General features: G+C 39.2%; 1 protein-coding gene across 1 annotated transcript in view; it reads left to right on the top strand.

Moving 5' to 3' along the window:
* Window positions 1–216: 216 nt before the first annotated feature.
* The window catches only part of LOC136263199 (deleted in malignant brain tumors 1 protein-like), a 57994-nt gene continuing 37328 nt past the window's right edge, over window positions 217–20882 (top strand). Inside the window, exons 1-2 of the mRNA XM_066057703.1 lie at window positions 217–347; window positions 14334–14466. Coding sequence (XP_065913775.1) covers window positions 308–347; window positions 14334–14466 — 173 coding nt within the window. The 5' untranslated portion in view covers window positions 217–307. The remainder of the gene's footprint in view (window positions 348–14333; window positions 14467–20882) is intronic.

The following is a 20882-nucleotide window of genomic DNA, read 5'->3' as shown; positions in this document are numbered from 1 at the left end:
ACATATATTATTAAACTGTCTATTAGCTACTTTCAATATCAGTGCAGTTTTAACTGTAAATACCCAAAAGTGGTCACATGGCCAACAATCCTATTACAGCTATAAAGGATGTGCTATAACACTCCAAGATATAGAAGTCTTAATTATAATAATATTATGCATAACACAAAATGATTATCTATACGTCATAGTTATGAGCCAGCCCTAATATGGGCGAGTGGCCAACATGCAGGGGGCTCACTCAGATTTGTCATTTGATTTGTGTGCCGGCGTTTCATGCTTTTGACGAGTTTGGGTTTATATAATAATGAAGCTATTGATAACTGTTGTCACCATTGCTTTAACAGGTATCTTATAATATGTGTCTGGGTGCAGTTATTATAATGTAGAAATACTGTATGATGATTTAAAATGCTATAAAAAAAGAATGTATATAGCTAGAGTAAATCGTGGCAGTTCCATGTTTCGGATTGTTATGCAAACTGTTTAGCTAGCTGCTGGGTAAATTTAGCTATAGCTACATGCACAGTGCTTGCATGGATGGTAGCTACTTGCCTATCAAAACTTCAAGCACAAAGCGCGCTGCCGCAAGGTGCTAGACTCGAGACACGAGTTATATAGCATAGAGGCCATGCAACTACCAATTTTTTTTCTACTATAGACTTCTAGCATAGCTAACGCGAGCACAGCAACTTTTTTTTATTACTTACAGCACGCACGTCACAATACAAAAGCGGCACTTTTCTTAGTGGACTGAAGCCCAATCGCGCTGTAGGTACTATGGTATAACTTAGTTACATGCGGGTTACACTAGCTGGTCTGACGCTTTATAGTTACGGGTGCTTTCATGCATGGTGTGCCCCGCAGTGGCGGATCTAAAGACCGGGCTGCATGCCTGTACTATGTTTGCGGAACGTCACTAGCTATAGTTGCATGTGTCTGAGGCTAGGTATGTAGTTAACATGTGTTTTTGATCTATCTTAATGATGACTTAGCAAAGCCAAAATCATACATACCATGCATGCTTTGGTGGTACTGACAATCTTTTAATATTTTGTGGGGCTTCAGACTACATGCAGTACAGGTACGTCGTAGCTATGTGCAGTGGGGCAGGTACAACAGCTGTGTGTGCACCAGCCAGTTATAAAAAATATAATAGTCTAGTGTAAACTACTCAATTAGCATCCACCAGAATGGCTTCGTATGTGTCGAACTTTCCAGAACACCATATCCGCTACAACAAATCCGCTCTCAGTCGTTTTCTGGAATCATGCGTGGACTCGTCTGGAAAACTTTGCCAGGATTCGGCTGGAAAACTTCGTCAGGATTCGGCTGGAAAACTTCGTGGACTCGTCTGGAAAACTTCGTGGATTCGGCTGGAAAACTTCGTGGACTCGTCTGGAAAACTTCGTCAGGATTCGGCTCGCTTGGATGTTGCTGTAAACGGCTTCTGGGGTGGTCGTTCGGAGGGATGCTTCATTGATGTCCGTGTTTTTAACCCTTTTGCTCGGTGGGGACTATTCTACGGAACGGAACGGAACGGAATGATGGACTAAACTGCGGAACGGAATGCTTTCTCAGATTGAAGCTTGCAGCTTACCATTGCTGTACAAGTTATCAGTGGCACTTCCAGCAGGTAATCAAACGTACCCCAAGAAAGATAAAACGAATTTAAGGATCGATTGTGGGTTCTTGTTGGTTGTCATCAGTAACGTAGTACTAATTGTGGGAATAGCTGACTCAGTGTGTTCATCTTCGGATATATCAAGTAGGGAACTTAATGCATGACTTGTTTTTACTAGTATGTGAGACTTGACTTTAGAATGTACAGTCTGAGGCCCAGCCTTTCTTATCGGCATAAATCAGTATGTGTATAGCTACACTACAAAGGAAACAAGTATGGTGACAAGCTGAATCAACTCAGTCTAAGCAGAATCTAAAGGAATTTTGTGCAGTGTGTGAGGAGCAAACATTCAGATACCTCAAGGAGGCTATATTGTGTGAACATCAATAATTCATTAACAGAGTAGTGGACTATTGTCAGATATCTCAGCCTGAGTACTGAGTTAAATTCTGGATGGGGTCTATTTTACAGAATGGAATGCTTTCTGCATCAACTTGCAACTTGGCTAGCTGCTATCATTGCTGAAATTGCATTTTATCAGTGGAACCTCCAGGAAAATGGAATAGGATAATTATAAAACATTAATTAAGTGATTGTTTAGGTAATCATGACTTTATTCAGTCTAATAAACAGAATATGTGGTTGATTGAGTGAGGTATCACTTTCAGAATGTTCAGACGACCAGTGATGAGATGCATGGATTCATCGAATTTTTGTTGTGGTTGGAGACATTAAATATCCAAAAGCAAACTGACTGTATAATATTAATTCACTTTCTTTATATTTTCTCAATTTTGAGCCTGTATACAAATAATTGAATTTTCCTTGTCAATAGAAATCCTAGAATAAGATGGGAGAGAAACTTATCTTTGTTTACTTATACTGTACAACCAAGAGTTCGTAATACTGATTTGTATGGGGGAGAGTGTCTAACTCTCAGTATGGCCTGTACAAACACCCTGCATAAAGTTCACCTTTCATCAAATCAACACCTTTACTGGAGGATAGAAAACTGTTGATTAGTGTTGCTGAAGAAGGTAAAGCCTTTGTTCTGAAATAAGGCCGAGGTGTTACTTTAAACAGGGTGTTTGGTGAATGCATTCAAGTTAGACACTCTCCACCTCATTATGAACTCTTGGTACAACTTCAAAGGAAAATGAAGAAAACATACAGATGAATCAATAAAATCACTACAGTAAGGTGAATTACAGACTAGTGAGATCTTAGTTAATTAATGACAGTGGTTGGAGATTAAGTGTGGTAGCTTCTTGTTCTTGAATATGTCGCAAAGTGGAAGTACAAATCAAAATGGGATATCAATTTCATTATGAAAAATTTGTATACATAAATAATCTAGCATTACTATTTCATTTGTCCTCCACTTAAACATGCTACAACAGTACTAGTGTCAGTACATTAGCAGTGAGTCTACCTTGAAATTTCAACTCTAGAGTAGATCCAACACAAGACAGCCCGCACTGTAACAAATACATGTGATCCCATTGTAATTTCATGGACCAGCTGGACTGGAAATCACTTGAAAATAGACGAACAAATTTAACCTGTTTTGCTTGAAGTGAAGCATGTGAAATGTTACACTTAAGAAATCCTAGGATTCTTAGGTGGTATGTAATTAATGTGTGTTCCATTTCAGGTCTGACTAGATACATTGAAATTACACACACATCTTGGTCCAAATCACGTTTGCCTGGTGGCTACGGGCATGGTTTCACATGCGGCTTATAATTGAGATTTGGCTGATCTTGGAGTTTTGGCATTTAGCCTAATTCAAGGCTAGCAGTCAGACACATCCTTGAATTGTGCAACAGATAAAATCAGCTCACTATTGAATACAGCATTAGTCCACTGCACCAGTTGTTAATATATAAATAACTCCATGCATACACTTCAGTGATGTTTGCAGAATATACCTTCCTTGCGGTCTGCCAAAATATTTGCTCCTCACACACTGCACAAAATTCTTCAAGTTTTAATTCAGCTAGCTCTTTCCTGTTACCAGTATCTTCCTGCTTGCTTTATTTATACACTGACTTATGACTTGAAAGACCGGCCCAGACTGTTTTCTAAAGTCTAAATAAGAAAAACAGCTCACATAAAGTTCCCTTCCATATGGATGAACATCACTGATAGAGCTCATCCCACAATAATACTTCGTTACTAATGACAACCAACAAAAACCCACAATCGATCCATTAATTCTTTTTATCTTATGTTTAATCACCCACTGGAGATGCCACTGCTAACTTATAAGGGAAATTTCAGCAATGGTAAGTTGCAAGCTTCAATTTGAGTAATCGTTCCGTTCCGTGGTTTAGTCCATCATTCCGTTCCGTAGAATAGTCCCCACCCTTTTGCTCCTTCTAATAGTTCCTCCTCTCTGTCGTCCACCTTTAGGAAGCATGAAAAGATTAAGCATCGTGCTTATGGTCAGCATGTTCGAGAAGTGGAGCGTGCCACTTTCACTCCAATTGTTTTGGCTGCCACTGGCGGTTTAGCCCATGAGGCTACTTTTTTTATAAGCGACTTGCTTCTCTTCTGGCCACAAAGTGGGGAGATGATTATTCTGTGGTTCTTGGTTGGCTGCGTTGTTGCCTGAGCTTTTCGTTGTTGCCTGAGCTTTTCGTTGTTGCGCTCGGCAATTCAGTGTATTCGTGGGGCACGGTCTTCCATTGGTGTTTACACCAGGACTCCACAGTCAGTGGACTTAGTGACTGTGGAATCCCATTTGTCTGCTTAATTTTGTTCAGTTGTCCAGCACTTGCAATCTGTGCTGGGGGTGGTAGGAAAGAGCAGTCCATCAAGCCCGGGTTAAAAATAAAAGTCTGGAAAACTTTGCCGAGTGCTGTGTTGTTATTTCAAATGATGCTTCCCCTGTGGTCATCCTACAACGGATTCTGCTTCTCCTTCACCCTCAAATCACCCTCCCCAATCCATCCTGCCCCTCAAGAGTTGCCTCGTCCTCCAGAACTGTTTACGTAATACAGTCTAGCTATACCCATGAAGAGTCACCTTGCTCACCTCATAGATAGTATGGTACGGAGAATATACTATGCTCACCTTATAGATAGTATATACTATCTGTGCTCACCTGAACTTCCTGGGTTTCCTCCAGTGGCAAAACTGACCTGATTTTACATGGGGGTGACTCAGATGCTGCCAGAGAAGTGGTTGTTGTCGAACGAGTTGGCGAAGAAATGTACTTAAAGTTCCCCGTGGCTCTGCTGTTATGTTATTGTTATTATCTACTTTACCAGTTAGGCACTGGAGGGTGTACACAGAAGGCAGAGCCTGTTCGAGGTGTTTACCCATAGCCTAGGAGCCTAAGCGAAAATCTTTGAGCTAAATATCCTAAAGTGAAACGGGACAAATACCTAGAAGGGGTGAAAAAAAGCCAACCCCATCGTGACTTGATCCGCAGGCCACCCAGATTCCGGCCAAGCGCCACGCTCGGAGCCAACTTTGGCTGCGTGGTATTTGTGTGCGAACTGGCTAGACTGCTTTGTGCTGTGAGCTAGGGCTCCACCTTGCAGCATCTCTCGACAATCTATGCTTGGAGTCTGTAGTTCTAAGGCGATATTTGTGACTTGTTCTGTATTGCTGCAGCGTACCTCTCCCCGATCTAAAATCTACTGATCATGGAAGAATGGCGACCTCCTCTAGCTCCTACATGAGGGCAGAACCATCCAAGCCTGCCTTCAGTCTGAGAGGAGTCCTCAGACAAAAGATCATTCCTCCAGTGTGTTTGCTAAATAATTATTGATGTATGAAGGAAGACCAAGGCAGCATAGGCGGCGGAAAGGGGGGGGCTAGGGGGCTGAAGCCCCCCCTTGGTCTGCTGAGGGGGGGCTTAGCCCCCCCTCAGAATGATATCACAACGAAATTATCTTTCTTGAAGTGGGGCTGAAAACCGTGATAAAGATCGAGATACTCTAATAGAGCAGTCACTCTAATAAATTAGTCAGTGTGTAGCGAGCTGTGTAAGGATTTTTATGTAGTTTATCAGCTAGAAATGGTAGCTGGTGAGGTGGAAAACTCTTGTCAATTGGTTGTGACCTTTTTTTTTTTTTTTTTTTTCTTTTTTTTTTTTTTTTTTTTTGGTCTCACCTTATCAAACTATAGAAATAAGTCTGGGTCAGCCCAGCAGAGCGCCCCCTCATATCAACTACTTCCTCCGTCGCTGCAAGGCAGCACTCCAGTTGCTGACTGAACAAGGCCTCGGGGTATTGAATTTGAATGCTATTGCAGACACTGACTCCCCCACTTGTTCAGTATGAGAAGTCCTCAAGTCTAAACATCCTCCTGTACAGCCTTTGAATTTGAACTGCTTGTTGCCTGATTGGGCTAATCCACCAGTTTTCCACTCAGTTATATTGATTCTTTGGATGTTATGTGATTGTTCAGCTGCACTGTGGACTACTGGACAGGTGCTGCAAACCCTTCTGGGGTGGATGCTCACTGCTAGAGACAACTATGTACTGCCTTCCATTCAGCTTCAAGTGAGCTCTGCGTAGCTACTGCTCTGTTTGCTAGCCGTATTTGTGCTCCCAGAGGTTTTTCCCCCTTTGTAGCTTGTTGTTTGATTGCATTGAACAAGAATCCGGGAGTGATACCGATTGGCATATGTGAAGTTGTGAAGCGAATTGTGGCCAAGGCTGTCCTTTCTAGGAACATATCCAGGGACACATCCAGATCGAGGAATACATCCAGATTGTGGCAGATACTTTGCAGCTATGTGCTGGTCAAATGGTTGGGGTGGAGGCTGCTATTCACTCAGTGCGTGAGCTGTTGGTTAATGATGACTATGATGCTGATTTACTCATAGACACTTTAACTCATTGAACAGAATAGTTGCTTTGCATAGTATCAGACAGCTCTGCCCACCATTAATTGCTCCAATCCTGATTAATGTTTATTGGTCTCCAGCTAGTTTGTTTATTTCAGGTGATGTGTTTGTCTGAAGAGAGTACTACTCAGGGAGGGACCCTTTGGCTATGCCCTTCTATGCTCTGGCTGCCATCGCTCTACTGCAGCAGCTACCTTCAGGTGTTAAGCAGGTGTGGTATGCTGATGATGTTTGTGCATGTGAAAAGTTGAGTGTGTTGTGTACGTAGGTGGTGGGATAGTCTTTGTAAGCTGGGCCCTTCTTTGGGTACTTTGTAAATGCTACCAAGACCTGGCTTGTCATTAGAGTCATTTGCAGCAGGAAGCAGTTTTCTGTTTTGGTGGTTTGGGGATCAAGATTACTTGTGAAGGTCACCCCTATTTGGGGGCTGCTATTGGTTGTGAGAGTTATGTGAAAGCTTTCGTTGTTAACAAGGTCAAGGGCTGAGGTTATTTAGATTTGCTGAAAGCCAGCCCCATGCTGCGTATTGTGCCTTTAGGCATAGTCTGTATAGTTGCTGGCTGTTTGTTTCTTGAACTGTCACATCTATGTGTGATGTTTAACCTCTTGAAAATATGATTCGCCAAGCGTTCATTCCTGCTCTAACTGGCTGCCCCCTCCTGATGGCTATTCACGGCTGCTCTTTGCTCTTCCTGCTCATTTGGGAGCCTTGTTCATATGAGTGGATGTACTAGTGAGTTGGCTGCATCCTGTTATGTTACTGAGCCACTTAGTTAATGCATTCATAACCACTCTGTGTTTTGTTGATGCTTTTTGTTTTCAACAGTCTAGAAAGGCCTCATTGCACAAGACTAAGCTTATAAACTATTCTGTCTGAGCTGCAACAACAGCTGGAACCTTCTATGAGGCATGGTATAGACTTAGCTTGTTAAAGGTGCCTCTAACTGGCTAGCCACTCTGAGCAGGTTTTGCTCTCCACAAATCGGTCTTTTGGAATGCTTTGGCTTTGCGGTGTGGGTGGCCCCCTCTTCAAACACCTGCTTTTTGTGCCCGTGGAGCTTCCTTCTCAGTGGAGCATGTTTTGTCTTGTCCCAAAGGAGGTTTACTATCTGTATGACATCATCAGATTAGGTACCTTCTTACTGCTAATTTGCTCACTGAAGTGTGATCCCATGCCAGGTGTGTATCTGAAGTTCATAATTCTGATGAGTTCCCCTTGCTACTTAAGAGGGGCACATTTAGATATTGCTTTTGAATGGTTTTTGGGGTGGTCATTCAGAGAGGTACTTCATGGATGTTCGAGTTTTTAATCCGTTTGCTCCCTCCAATTGCTCTGCCTCTTTATCTTCCACTTTTAAGAAACATGAAAACATGAAATGTCTCCAGTATGTTTGTGAGATTGACCATGCCTCTTTTACGCCCATCGTTTTGTCTGCCACTGGTGGATTAGCTCATGAAGCTACCATCTTTTATTAAAGCCTGGCTTCCCTTTTGTCCTCTAAGTAGGGAGATGAGCATTCTGTAGTTTTAGATTGGCTTCACTTTTGTCTGGGCTTTTCACTGCTTCGATTTGCCATGCAATGTATCTGTGGAGCATGTTCCTCCACAATGGATCAAGTGAAAGTGGAGTCCCACCTGACTCACTATGGTGTTTGGGCTGCCTTCTTTCATGGCCTTTTTGCATTTAGTTGTCCAGCTGTGCTTTCTTGTGCTAGGAGTGGTTGGCAAGGGCAGCACATCTAGCCATGGGAAAAAATATATATATATATTAAAAAGTATTTCCAGAATGCATATATTTACAGATTCCCATTACGTCATCTGAATAGCCAAGATACTTTATGGACTACTGGATGCCAAACATTGAGTGTTTTATTAGCATCTCGAAAACTACCAGCACAAATTGGCTAATTAACAGATATAGTGTTTAACAGTTTATATCAGTATTGTGTAGCAGGTTTGGTGGCTGCAGCTTTCTAATTGTGGCTTGTAGAATGAATCATGCATTTGGCCTATCAAAATGCACTTACAGGTACATATCGAGTTTTCGTCAACCTATAGTGCTAGATTATCTTCATTTACAATACTAAACAACTACCAACCTTCACTTTGTCTTTAAACAGTCTCAAATAAACATTATGTGGTACAGTGGTTAAGGCTCTGACACATTGCAAAAAGTGACAAGATTGAGCACAGAAATCTCTATATTTGCTTTCCCCCCATTTTTAAAAGTTAGTCACTGAAGACATTAGATCTCCGAGATCTGGTCAATCCCTCTTTGGGCAGGTAAAAGGCAGGTACTTGCATATGTAAGCTACACACCTTGTAAATCACATGCTGGGTAAATCACGTGTTATGGTGCACTGATTATATAAATCAATTCACGTGATGTGGTCCGGTCCTTTGGTCTTAATTAAGCAAGTCTGGTCTGGTACACTCAGTCCAGTCAGTAAAATAGACATGACCCTTTGTTAAGGTTAGGGTTCAGCCACAATTTTTAATATAGGCTAGATCTCCATATTTTTACATATATTACCTAACTATAGCTGTCTTAGATCCAGGGTTTCGGCAGTTAGCAGCCATCATATGCTATATCTTGAAGAAAATGTTTTTGAAGCTGAAATACTCACTCTCAACATTTCTTACTAACTGGACTCTAAATCCAAGTGGTCAGTTGCTGTATTGTTGGGAGAGATTTCCATTCACAGAATTGTGAAACTAAAATTTCAGCCTCAAAAAAAGTTTTGATGCTGCTAGCACATACAGCAGCGATGCCAAAGTATATGCTACCACACCAAATTCATTGAATTTGAAAATTGTTTGCTATCTAGATGAACTCAACAGCACTTAAAAATGCTGATATTATCAACTTTTACAAGCCTAATGTGCTACATAGTTTGCTTCTAAAAAGCCTTGCTAGACCCATGGTTAGTCGTCTTTATCCATAGATCTGGTCTGGCAGCTCTCCTTTCAAGCTCAAAATCCACAAAAATGCCAATTTCGACTATGCATAACAAACTTTGCATGTGAAATGTGATACTCTGCCTATTTGAACTCTTGCTGTACCCACAGTTACCTACATTCATCCACAGGCTAACCAGTCTAGCAGCTCGGTCAAAGTCCATCAGAAATACCAATCTTGCCAATTTTTCCAGGTATAGGAACTTATACAAGTCAAATGCTCTGCTCTGCCTCTCAAAATTCTTTCTGGAGCTATCAATCATCTTCATCCCTATAAGGCTGCTGTGCATGGCGTAGTTCAGTCTCTTGGCAATGTCAGAAGACGTAACCAAAATACCACTTGCTGTGTATTTTGTTACATAGAATTTGTTAATTCCATGAAAGAATCACAAATAAAACTTATAGAAATAATTTAGAACCCCAGGTGGAGTTAGCATTGTTCTAAACATAGCGCTTCACATGAATGAAAATATCAATGGTGGTTTTTGGTAATCATTTGCATTCATCAAACATGATCCAACTATGTTGAACCTTTTCCATGAGATAAACACGTGTGTGATGAGGAAGATGGGCCTGCCCCACATATCCTTGTACAGATTGAGATTGAGATATATACACTAAATAGCACAGTAATTTATTCTAATAAAGCACTCACCCTCAGTAGAATGAAACATACGCTTTAAAAGTGCTTATTCTATTGGTCTCAATATTAATAGTACTTGGCCTTGCCTTAAGCCATAGTTTGGAATGTAGCTTTAACTACCAGATTTGTTTTTTTCAAAATCATATAATACACTTGCCTAAATATCTGTTAATTGCCAATACAAATAATAATGTAGTGACATGCTCATCAGATGGTCAGGCATGTTGTGTGAAATCATTGTAAATGGTAGACCAGTTCATGCCTTTAGTTAACTATATAGCTAGCTATACTGAGCTATCAATTGCAGAGCTGGTGAGGTGTTACAATTTTGAAACATCATGCAAGACGAAGAGCGTAGATTAAAGATTTCCTATGCAATTAGAAATAATTATCGAAATCATCTTAATCAAGTACTCTGAAAATCAAAATATTCTGCTAAAACAATGTCATCAAGCAGCTAGCTAAACATTCAAAGCAGCTCAACTGTAATTGGGCAACCAAGTATCTAATTTGACATAGCTAACACCATTGCAGACATAGCTAACAGTAGATTGTGGGCCACTAGTTTTTGATTCATTAGTAATTCATTAGCTACATCCAAGTCAGCAAATTAGAGCTTATATAAACAACACAAGAAAACTATACTAACGTGCGCATACACACACAAACACACACACATTAGAACTTTTCTGTCCATACCTGGCTAGTTTGTACAATAAATGATTGTTCTATTAGAGTAGCTATATAGCTACAGTATCTCTCAATCTTTACTGGGATTTCAAAAGGATAGTAGTATGTGTGGCAAACCCAATTACCTTACCATACGTGCATTCACTTATCTCACTTGCATAGGTGGATCATGTTTAATGACTACTGAAAACCACAACTGATATTTCCATTCATATGAAGTGCAATGTTGAGGAGAATGCTAACTCCATTTGGGGCTCTAAATTATTGGTTTCTATAGGTTTTATTTATGATGCTTTCATGGAATTAATGAGTTCTATGTAACAAAATACACAGTAAGTGGTATTTTGGTTGCATGCTCTGACATTGCCAAGAGACTGAAGAAACTATGCCATGCAGCTACAGACCAGCTCTATAGGGATGGAGGCAATTGATGGCTTAAGAAAGAATTTTGAGAGATAGAACAGCACATTTGACTTGTATATATAAGTTCCTATACCTGGTGAAATTGGCATGATTGGTATATTCGATGGACTTTGACCTTGCAAACAGAGCTGCCAGGGCCAGCCTGTGGATGAATGTAGGTAACCGTGGATACAGCTAGAGTTCAGGGAGGCAAAGCATCACATTTCATGTGCAAAGTTTCTTATATATGATGAAAATTGGTCGAGATTAACGTTTTTGTGGATTTTGAGTTGCAAGGGGAGCTGCCATACCAGGCCAATGGATGAAGGTAACTAACCATGGATCCAGCAAGGCTTTTTAGAAGCAAATTAGCACGTTAAGCTTGTAAAAGTTGCTATACATTGATTAGATCAGCATCTTTGATGAATTTTTGAATGCTGTTGATAGCCAGATGGCAATCAATTTTGAAATTTGGTGATATTTGGTGTGGTAGCAGTTAAACCCATTTGACCTATTTCGGCATCACTGCTGCATGCTCCATCGATATTAAAATTTTTTCAACTCTAAAATTTCATTTTCACAATGCTGTGGCTGGAAATTTCTCCTGACAATGCAGCCACTGACCATTTGGATTTAGAATAAAGTTAGTAAGAAAGGTTGAGAGTGAGTATCACAGCTTGAAAAGACATTTCCTTCAAGATACCGTATAGCAACAATTCATGTGATTTGTAAACATATAGACCAATTTGTGCAACAAGGTGTTTATGAAAAATAGTTCCAATCTGATTTAGTTTCTAGTCTAGCATTTGTGGGTGGTTTGGTAGTTGATTCTCAAAGGTTGAAATTCATGTTGCGGACCTAACTATAAACTTTTTGTCAATTTCCAAGAATTTGCAATCATTGCAATTTTCCCCTTAGATTTCCTACAGCTATATAAGTAGCCTAAGCTGCAGGGCATAGTTAGCTATTAAAACCAATAGTTCTTATTTGTATGGTTACCAATTATTATAGCTATACTATACCATATTACTGTAATACTGTAACTTAAGTATCATATCCACAATGCAAAAATTTAATATTAAAATCAAACATCTTATTAGTTTTACCAAAGACTTGGCACATGCTCCTATAATTTTTGGAGGAACATTATTGAGATTTACTACACTTTTTAAGAGCATGTGCTTATAAAATGAGTATGTGAAGCTTCAGCTGGGAAAGGGATTTGTGGCCACCACATCCATAAAGAAATTTGGTTGCCAGTGATTGGTGAAATGCTTCCTTGCATTCAAAAACATGGCAATTCTGAGGATTCTTTTGCTGTTAGCATCATTATAGAGTTGGTAACATGCCTCGCTGAAGTATCAAGTATAGTGTGGTACTTCATTGAACATGATGGGACTATTGACTGCTGAGTTACTGGATGGAGAAAGCATAGTAAAGGGCTGGAAGTTCCTTGCATTCATCATTTCCATACCCTTAAATGTATAATTCAAAAACTGCAGAAACTGCTCACTCAGGTCTCACACAGGAAGCCTCTATAGACTGTCTACCTATGTAACAAACAATTATAACAGTAGCACTATTATATGGTACAGTTGTATATATAAACAGTTCATGTATGTGACCGGATCTGCAAGAAGAGAAAACCCATAACTTGACCCATGAATATGGTAGCTACAAACTTAAAATTTAGTCACGGTGTGCTCCTATCATAGCACTATTGCTTGGTACGATTTCAAGACAACTATAGGTAATCACATGCGGGGTTCTTAGTCAAACTTGGAAATTTGAAAAGGCTATATATAATACCTCTTTTCGCAGATCCAGTTGCATATAATCATTGTATGCTATGTTGGTGTAATTTATTCTGGCGCTGTGAAAATTATAACAAGAGAGACAACAAGGTGTAATGAAATTGCACAATAATAGATATATACATGTATATAAGAATGTTGCAGCTGTGTATGTATTTTCTCTACTGGTAAGGGCTCTTGAAATATATCTTTGACTTCTGGTACGTAATTGGAAAATCCTGGCATTATGGTAAAAAGTCTCTGTCATGGTGATGAAATCTTCTGACATGGCATTTCTATCTACTGTGCTGTCATCAGATCCATCAGGACAAAGATCAATAGTGTCAACACCTTAACTTCACTGTCAGCTTCAATCTCACTTTCCTCACTGGTACTGGTCTCACTTTTCATTGCAGGCATATGATCATCAGATTCATCACTATCATTCTGCTGGTTACAACTTTCAAATGGATCTTCATCACTGCTTTCTACCTGCTATTGATAGCCACAGAAATTCTATACTTTTGAAATCCCTAATCATTATCTCATCAGCGTATGCATGTCTTTTCCCAAGCTTCTCCAATTCATTTAGTGAGAAGTACTCTGTGGTCTCTTGCAGAAAATTCTCATCTTACTTAGTTATCAAAGTACTCTTGCATGTGGCTGGTTTCAAAATCATCAACCATATGTTTAAATGATGCATTAAACACAAATCAAGTTGTTGCACTAAGTTGCACTAAGTTTGTGCACCCTGGTGGGATCAGTGGTGTTACAGTCCATGGTCAGCAAACCTTTGATTGATGGTGTTTTGTGATCAAGGCAGAGAAGAACAGGAGCCTTTACGTGTGATTTCCAATGCTGTCTAACCTAGTAAATCGTGGTCAGTTCATCACACCATGCATTTTCTTGGAAATGTACACCAACTCGTTGATCATGTCCTAGTTTCTCAATAAAGGTTTTTCACTTCTCAGTGCCTAATAATTATTGTGGTCGTTCCAATTTTCTGTGGGTTTTGTCAGAGGTTTTTCCATACAAAGAAAAAAACCATGGAAATAAACCACACTTTGGCACAATATGAAAGCTAAGGCATACTTTTCCATTTGATCTTAAATGCATATCATACATCATATTCAGCTAACTAATGAAAAATTTATCTACATTAATTTTGTGCCTAAATATGAACTGAAATAGAAATGTAAATGTATTTATGGGATCTGAGTTACCGAATCACTGTTCGAACCCTTATGCCATGAATGGTGTTATACTGTACTTTTAATGTATCATACTCTGTACATACCATAATTTATTAACACAAATATTATAAAATGATATGTTTGTGCCATCTCTTTTTGCTGCTAGCCATAGTGAATGCTGTGGAAGTCCCAGTTCGTCTAACAAATGGTGATAACCAATTTGAAGGTCGTGTGGAGGTGTACTACAATGGACAATGGGGAACAGTTTGTGATGATAACTGGGATATGGTGGATGCCAAGTATGTATATCCCCCAAATCACCTTCGCTGTAGAAAATAGGGTGTGTCCAACCCAAAGTAGAAGCAACTCAGCTGTAGAAAAAGACATTGTGAAAGCAAAAATAACTGGTAACTTAAAGAGCTGATATCTGGAGTGACCAAGAATCAATGTTATATTATAGCTATTTCAAAGCTTTAATCCATGTAAGAATACCTTGGCTGTAACACAGGTGCACCCATGAAAGTAAAAGTAATTGGCAACCAAAACAGCTGAAATCTGAAGCAGCCAAGAATGAATGTTGATACAATTAATCATTGAACCTTAATCATTCAAATCAGCTATGTTCTATATTTCTACATTCACCCTTGCTGCATAATTAATTTCTTTTAAAACTCTAATTGGCTGGTATAATTTGGCTGTTTTTTTTTTCAATATTAAGTATACAACAACAAAAGTGGCCAAATTACGATACTAGCCAAATAGTAATATTTAGGATGCATCAAGTGTAAAATTAGAACATAACTGAATTGTAAAGGTTTCATGTTAAAACATTGTTAATCACAATTAATTGTATTAACATTCACTCTTGGCTGCTTCAGATATCAGCTGTTTCAGTTGCTAGTTACTTTTACTTTCATGGGTGTACCTGTTTTACAGCCAAAGTGTTCTTGACCTGTTTTACAGCCAAAGTGTTCTTGAATGGAGCTAATAATATTATATTATATTATATTATAGCTAGGTTGTATTAACATTCATTCTTAGCTGCTCCAGATATCAGCTCTTCAAATTGTATTACTTTTATGAAGTCCTTTTCTACAGCTGACTTGTTTCTATGTTGGGTTACAGACATTTGAGCGCATTCTTATTTTACAGTGAAGGTGTTCAAGGGGGAATATAATTCATTTTTGTTAGTTATAGGGAACAACGAATCGGTAATATTTAGATGAACATTAGCAATTAAATGCATAATTTTAATAGAAAATTATCTTAAAGACACCTTTTGATCACTGTCATCTTACTTGACAGTGCTATAAAAAGGCACAGATTCTACTGACTGTTCTATTTAGAGTAAACTGACTGCTCTATTAGAGTAGATCTATCTTTACTGTGGCAATCATCTAATTCTTTGAATATCTCATATCTGTGGTAAATGGTTCAAGCACCCTATGTAGTAGCAGGTGCCTAAAGTTACTATACAGCTAGCTATGCATATTAATTTCTTTCTAATTTAAAGCTGTCATTATGTAGCTGAATTCACGTTACAGACTATTGAAAACAATGAACTGATTGTTTACCTGTGCATGAGATTAGCATTTGTTTATATGGATCAAGTTTAAGTATTTGTTTAGGATCATTGTGCAAGCACTGGTGGATGGTGATATGATGCAATGTTTACCAGCATTGATCTCAGTTAATTTGCATACATATGTCTCAGATTACATTGTATAATTTAGCAAGTGTTGTGTATTATGTCACTGCAGGGAAATGCTAGCCTTGTTTCAAAAATTGCATCATCATTTTTATGCAGGTGTTCTTATTTTGTGTCTCATTTAGATAAACTGTTGTAACTAGCTTCGTATGCACGTTAATCCATTCCAGCTTTAAGACCATCTTCTGCCTTCAATGGGCTAACAAGAGTAGCCTTCCTATCATAATTGACTCAACCTCTGGGGATTTACCAGGGAATTCCAGGTGATGAATCCATTATTTTGATGCACTTTATAGTTAGTCATCAATGGCGGATCCAGGATGGGGCATTTGGGGCAAATGCCCCCCCCCCCCTTCAAGAAATTGCATACAAGATCGAGATACTCTAATAGAGCAGTCAGTTACTCTAATAAAGCAGTCACAATGTTCATGAGGCAGTGTAGCTTACCTATGAAGCTATAAATAGGATTTTATTTTACATAACAGACGTGATATATTTGGTAAAGGATCACTAGCTATTATTGTTGTGACCTTTTTTTTTTTTTTTTTTGGTCTTCAACTGTTTTTCAGCAAGGTGCCCCCCCCTCTTTCCAAACTCTGGATCCGCCCCTGGTCATTGTATGGCATTAACAGGATGTGTTTAAAATAATGCATAAAATTACACTATAATACTAAGATACACCGAACAACACATGCAAGACTTAAATGCACAAAGCAATGTGGATGAAATGGTCAGGTCCACCTTCAAGAGTACAGTGTGGTCCAAAATGTTTCAGACATTGTAGTTAGTGCTCCTATCAATAAGTAAATAATCATACATGCATGTTCAACTTTGTCAAACAGTACAGTAGTACCTTTTAAGTAGGGATCGCCCCAAAAATTTCATATGCCGCCAAAAATTCCACCTTTGAAAATCATCCTAGAAATATCTTACATAATGAAAATCACCTTTACGGAATAGTATTAGTTCGTATAATTATATATAATACAACATTAATATTACAAAACACTTACAGGAGACCGGATATAGAATTTTAAAAATCACCAAAACTTGAGTTTTAGTCTCATTGTCTGACTTCCTAACTGTTTTTTTTTTATACTTGGGCTTGATGGACTGCCCTTTCCTACCACCTCCAGCGCAAAGAACAGCATGTGCTGGACATCTGAAAAAGAAAGTAAAAAGTAGAGTAACGATGACAGCATGTTACTCAGACAAGCGGGACTCCACTTATTCGTGGTGGAGCCCTAGAATAAGCACCAATAGATGAGCATGCACCTCGAATACATTGAATGGCTGACCGGATCAGAGAGAAACCAAGACAATGCCAAAGCCAACCCAGGACCATGGAGTAAATTCATCACACCATTTAGCCAATAAGAGTGAAATCAGATGCTTGTAGAAAACAGTGGCTTCATGAGCTAATCTCCCGTTGTTGACATGATGATAGGTGTAAAAGAAGCATGCTCAATTCAACCTCACAAATTCTCTGCTGACTGTAAGTTTGATGTTTGATATTCTCATGCTTTTTAAAGGTAGAAGAAAGTGGGGAATAACTGTTAGATGGGGCAAGTGGATTAAAACATGAACATCAACAAAATATCTCTCAGAGCAACTACCCCAAAAACCATTCATGGCAATGTCCAAGTAAGCCCCTTCTCGAGTATATAAGTATATGAGGTGGAAAGATGGAACTCATCAGGATTGTGGGCAGGCTGCAGTTCTGGTTCAGTACAGAACTGAAGCCATGACAATTTCCAAGACAAAGTCCAAGCGAGCACTGGAGCCTGTCTGCTGCTTGTCTTCTTCTTCATCCAACGAAACCACATCAAAGCATTACTTTTCTGTATCAACAGTTTCTTTTAGCAGCATCCAGGGTATTTAGACACCACAGAATTATTTCAAAGCTGGATTTTAGAAGCGTTTCAGTCCTGGTGCTACTATAAGAGAATACACATAGATTGCCAAAGTATGGTAAGATCAATTCTTGGCTATGCATCAATCATTTGATCACCATATAAATATGCAGAAAAACATTCAAGCTCTGGAATCTGTGCAAAGGAGGTCTGCCAGATTTGTATTCAACAACTACTCATCTTATGATAGTGTATCTGGTATGCTTACTAATCTTGGTTGGAGCCCTCTTGCTGAGAACATAGATTGTTTATGCTATATAAAATAATCACCATCTAGTAGATATTTAAACTGACTCCTTACTCCCACCTTGCCCTTAAACCACTCTTCATGTGGACACCCAAAGAGATTCTTACAGTTGCCAGCAAGAATTAATGCTTACTCAAATTCTTTTTTTCCAACCACCATAGCTAGCCAAGGAAGACACGAATGTGTCCAAAACTTTCCAGAGATCCTTATCGTGTTACCAGCCTTCCCCTTCCCAGCTTACACTAGACGTTTCTCTCCCCCTGTGGACGACAGAATGAGAAATGGAAAATCGAGGCTATACTGAAAAGTTTTAAACATAAACTCCTCCCTGGTTTTTCCCCCGATTAGCTTCTAGACCAACTACCCGTCCAAATCAATGTGTCATAAGGTGGTTTTCGTGTCTATCATTACGTGCTAACCTTGGTTGCGAGATACATATCACTGTCAATGGCCATTATAAGTTTACGATACGCGTATACGGCGTTCCGGTATACACTCGTTGCCAATAGAAATCAGATGACGTCATATAGAAAAGATTACAATGAAATATAGGATCAATCACTTTTTTGTGATTTAATCATGTGATCTGGTGTGTACGCAATCATCTGGCAATTTTTTTTTTAGTTTTTATCACACCCACCAGTATAAAAGGAGAGTTTTGTAGGGGTGTGGCAAGTCTACGAGCGATGATCAGGCTACTTGACAGACTACAGAAGGAAGACTCGCCGGGAATACACACTCTGCACCCTGCTCTGTCCACTACAGGGATAGACGTCACACCACTGTGCGCCAGATGAAGTATTAGCTACTACGACACGAATACAAGCAGGTCAGGGACTACAGACAGACCTAAAACGGAGGATTACCAGCAACACCACTGCAAGGGAGAAAGAAACAGTCGTAGTGGGTGTGGCAATTTAAAGAGCTATGATCACTCCAATCAGGTTACCAAACAGACTACACAAGGAAGATTCACCATCAGGAGGGAAGATTACGTTCAACTACTCTAATAAAACATACATCTACCTTACCAGGCTAAGAATCGTGGACAATATCATGAAGTTGCTTTTGCAGTCTTCAATGTGCAGGGAGACACAAGACACGTTTTCACTCCTTGGTAACTCCACAGGGACAGCTGAAACTTCTAGAAGCTCTATTACTTTATCTCCATTGAACTACCCTAATAGAACATACATCGCGATGTCTACCCTAATAGAACACACACACACAACCTCTCTGCCAACGATCAATTTTCAACCTCTCTAGAGTGACCACTCTTCATATGAAGGATTCATCTTGGTAATGCACCTTGATTCAGAAAGCAACAGAATACAACTCTTCTCAATCCAAATCCACATGGTTGTGTTGACCTTGCTCAGTACAGCTGATAAACTTGAATACCCATACTCAATACTGTACTACATACACACTTTGTCATGCAATAAGTAAATATCACAATACCATGATAGGATGTAGAAATGGAACTACAATTCAGTTACTCAAATTGACAACATAAATATAAACCAAAATGTATGTGACAAAAACAAGTCAAATTAGAACAGCTCATTGTGGTGATGCACCAACTATTGATAAACTGATCCTCATACCACACTCAGACACTTTATGTTAGTTCATGCAACATCATCGTCAAAATGAAGTTGAGTACATCCCTGCTGCTCAAAACTAATCTTTTTCATGTATGTGCATGGTTGTAATGGGACACATCTTGATACACCACTTTCATGAGAACTGTGTTCTGCATGAGTACTGCACAGATGTGCAGTAATTCCCTAAGGCCACCAACATTATAACTAGATGTTAGTGCCACACGCAATTGAGGAAATTATGTGTGCACATCAGTAGCTATGTGTAATCATGTCTTTGTTGGTATGTAATGATGTGATTACTCCTTGATCATTAGTAATGTTCAAATTTAAGTATATTCACACAATAGGACATAACAATTGTCTTAGTATCACGCGAATTTTGCACGGGTGCCACTAGTAATAATTAATTACGTAATTAATTGATTATATATACTAAGTACCTGGGATTAGAAATAGAATCACGAGATCTAATAACTGCTGTACATTTGCTCAAACCAACCCGCATCGGAGTGGACCCTCACTGCTCATGTTCAAAGTGTTTGTGTGGTAGAAGATGAAGGAGAAGGCTTAATTTATTATTATTTATTAATGCTTTACAGCACAAGTGCTGGAGGTCTGTAGGACACCTGGTCCTACAGCCTGCTCAAAGACTTTAGCTATACCTAAGGTGTGTTTGAAAAGTTGGAGAAAAGAGAAAAAATCCATGACTGGACCTAGGTAGCCTCGAACCTGCAGCCAATATCCACATTGAGATACACCTAAAGCCACTAATACTGGTAGGTCAATAGTTACTTAGGCACCTACCGTACCGGAGATTCCTAACCACTAGTGAATCCACCGTTCTGTTGTGTCATAACCATTTAGCTGGTAGACTCAACAAAGTCTGCAGTGTAGTGGAAACATTTCTAACCCACAAAAAAATGTATACAAGATTAATGTTTAGTTACCCAAGTGGTACTAGCTAAGTAATTATGTCCCTTTCTTAGCTGTTTTTGCCCCTACCCTGGTATATGGCCTGTAGCCTGTACAAGAATATGGTAAAACTCTTGAGTGATTCTGGTCTCAATCATTTGTAAATCAGAAGTAAAAATGATAGGCAATTCTACATAGAGTGGTACTGTATATCTCTCAAACTTGAATAGTAGTTCAACTAGTCAAAATCTTTATCAAAAGAAGACTTACTAATAGCTACAAACAAATTTGGTGGTCTTGACCTGTGACTTAGAATTTGACCACAGTC

Source organism: Dysidea avara, chromosome 8, assembly GCF_963678975.1.
Source record: "Dysidea avara chromosome 8, odDysAvar1.4, whole genome shotgun sequence".
Classification (NCBI taxonomy): Eukaryota; Metazoa; Porifera; class Demospongiae; order Dictyoceratida; family Dysideidae; genus Dysidea; species Dysidea avara.
Note: the sequence above shows the minus strand (reverse complement) of the source record. Positions and strands in the feature narration are given on the sequence as shown.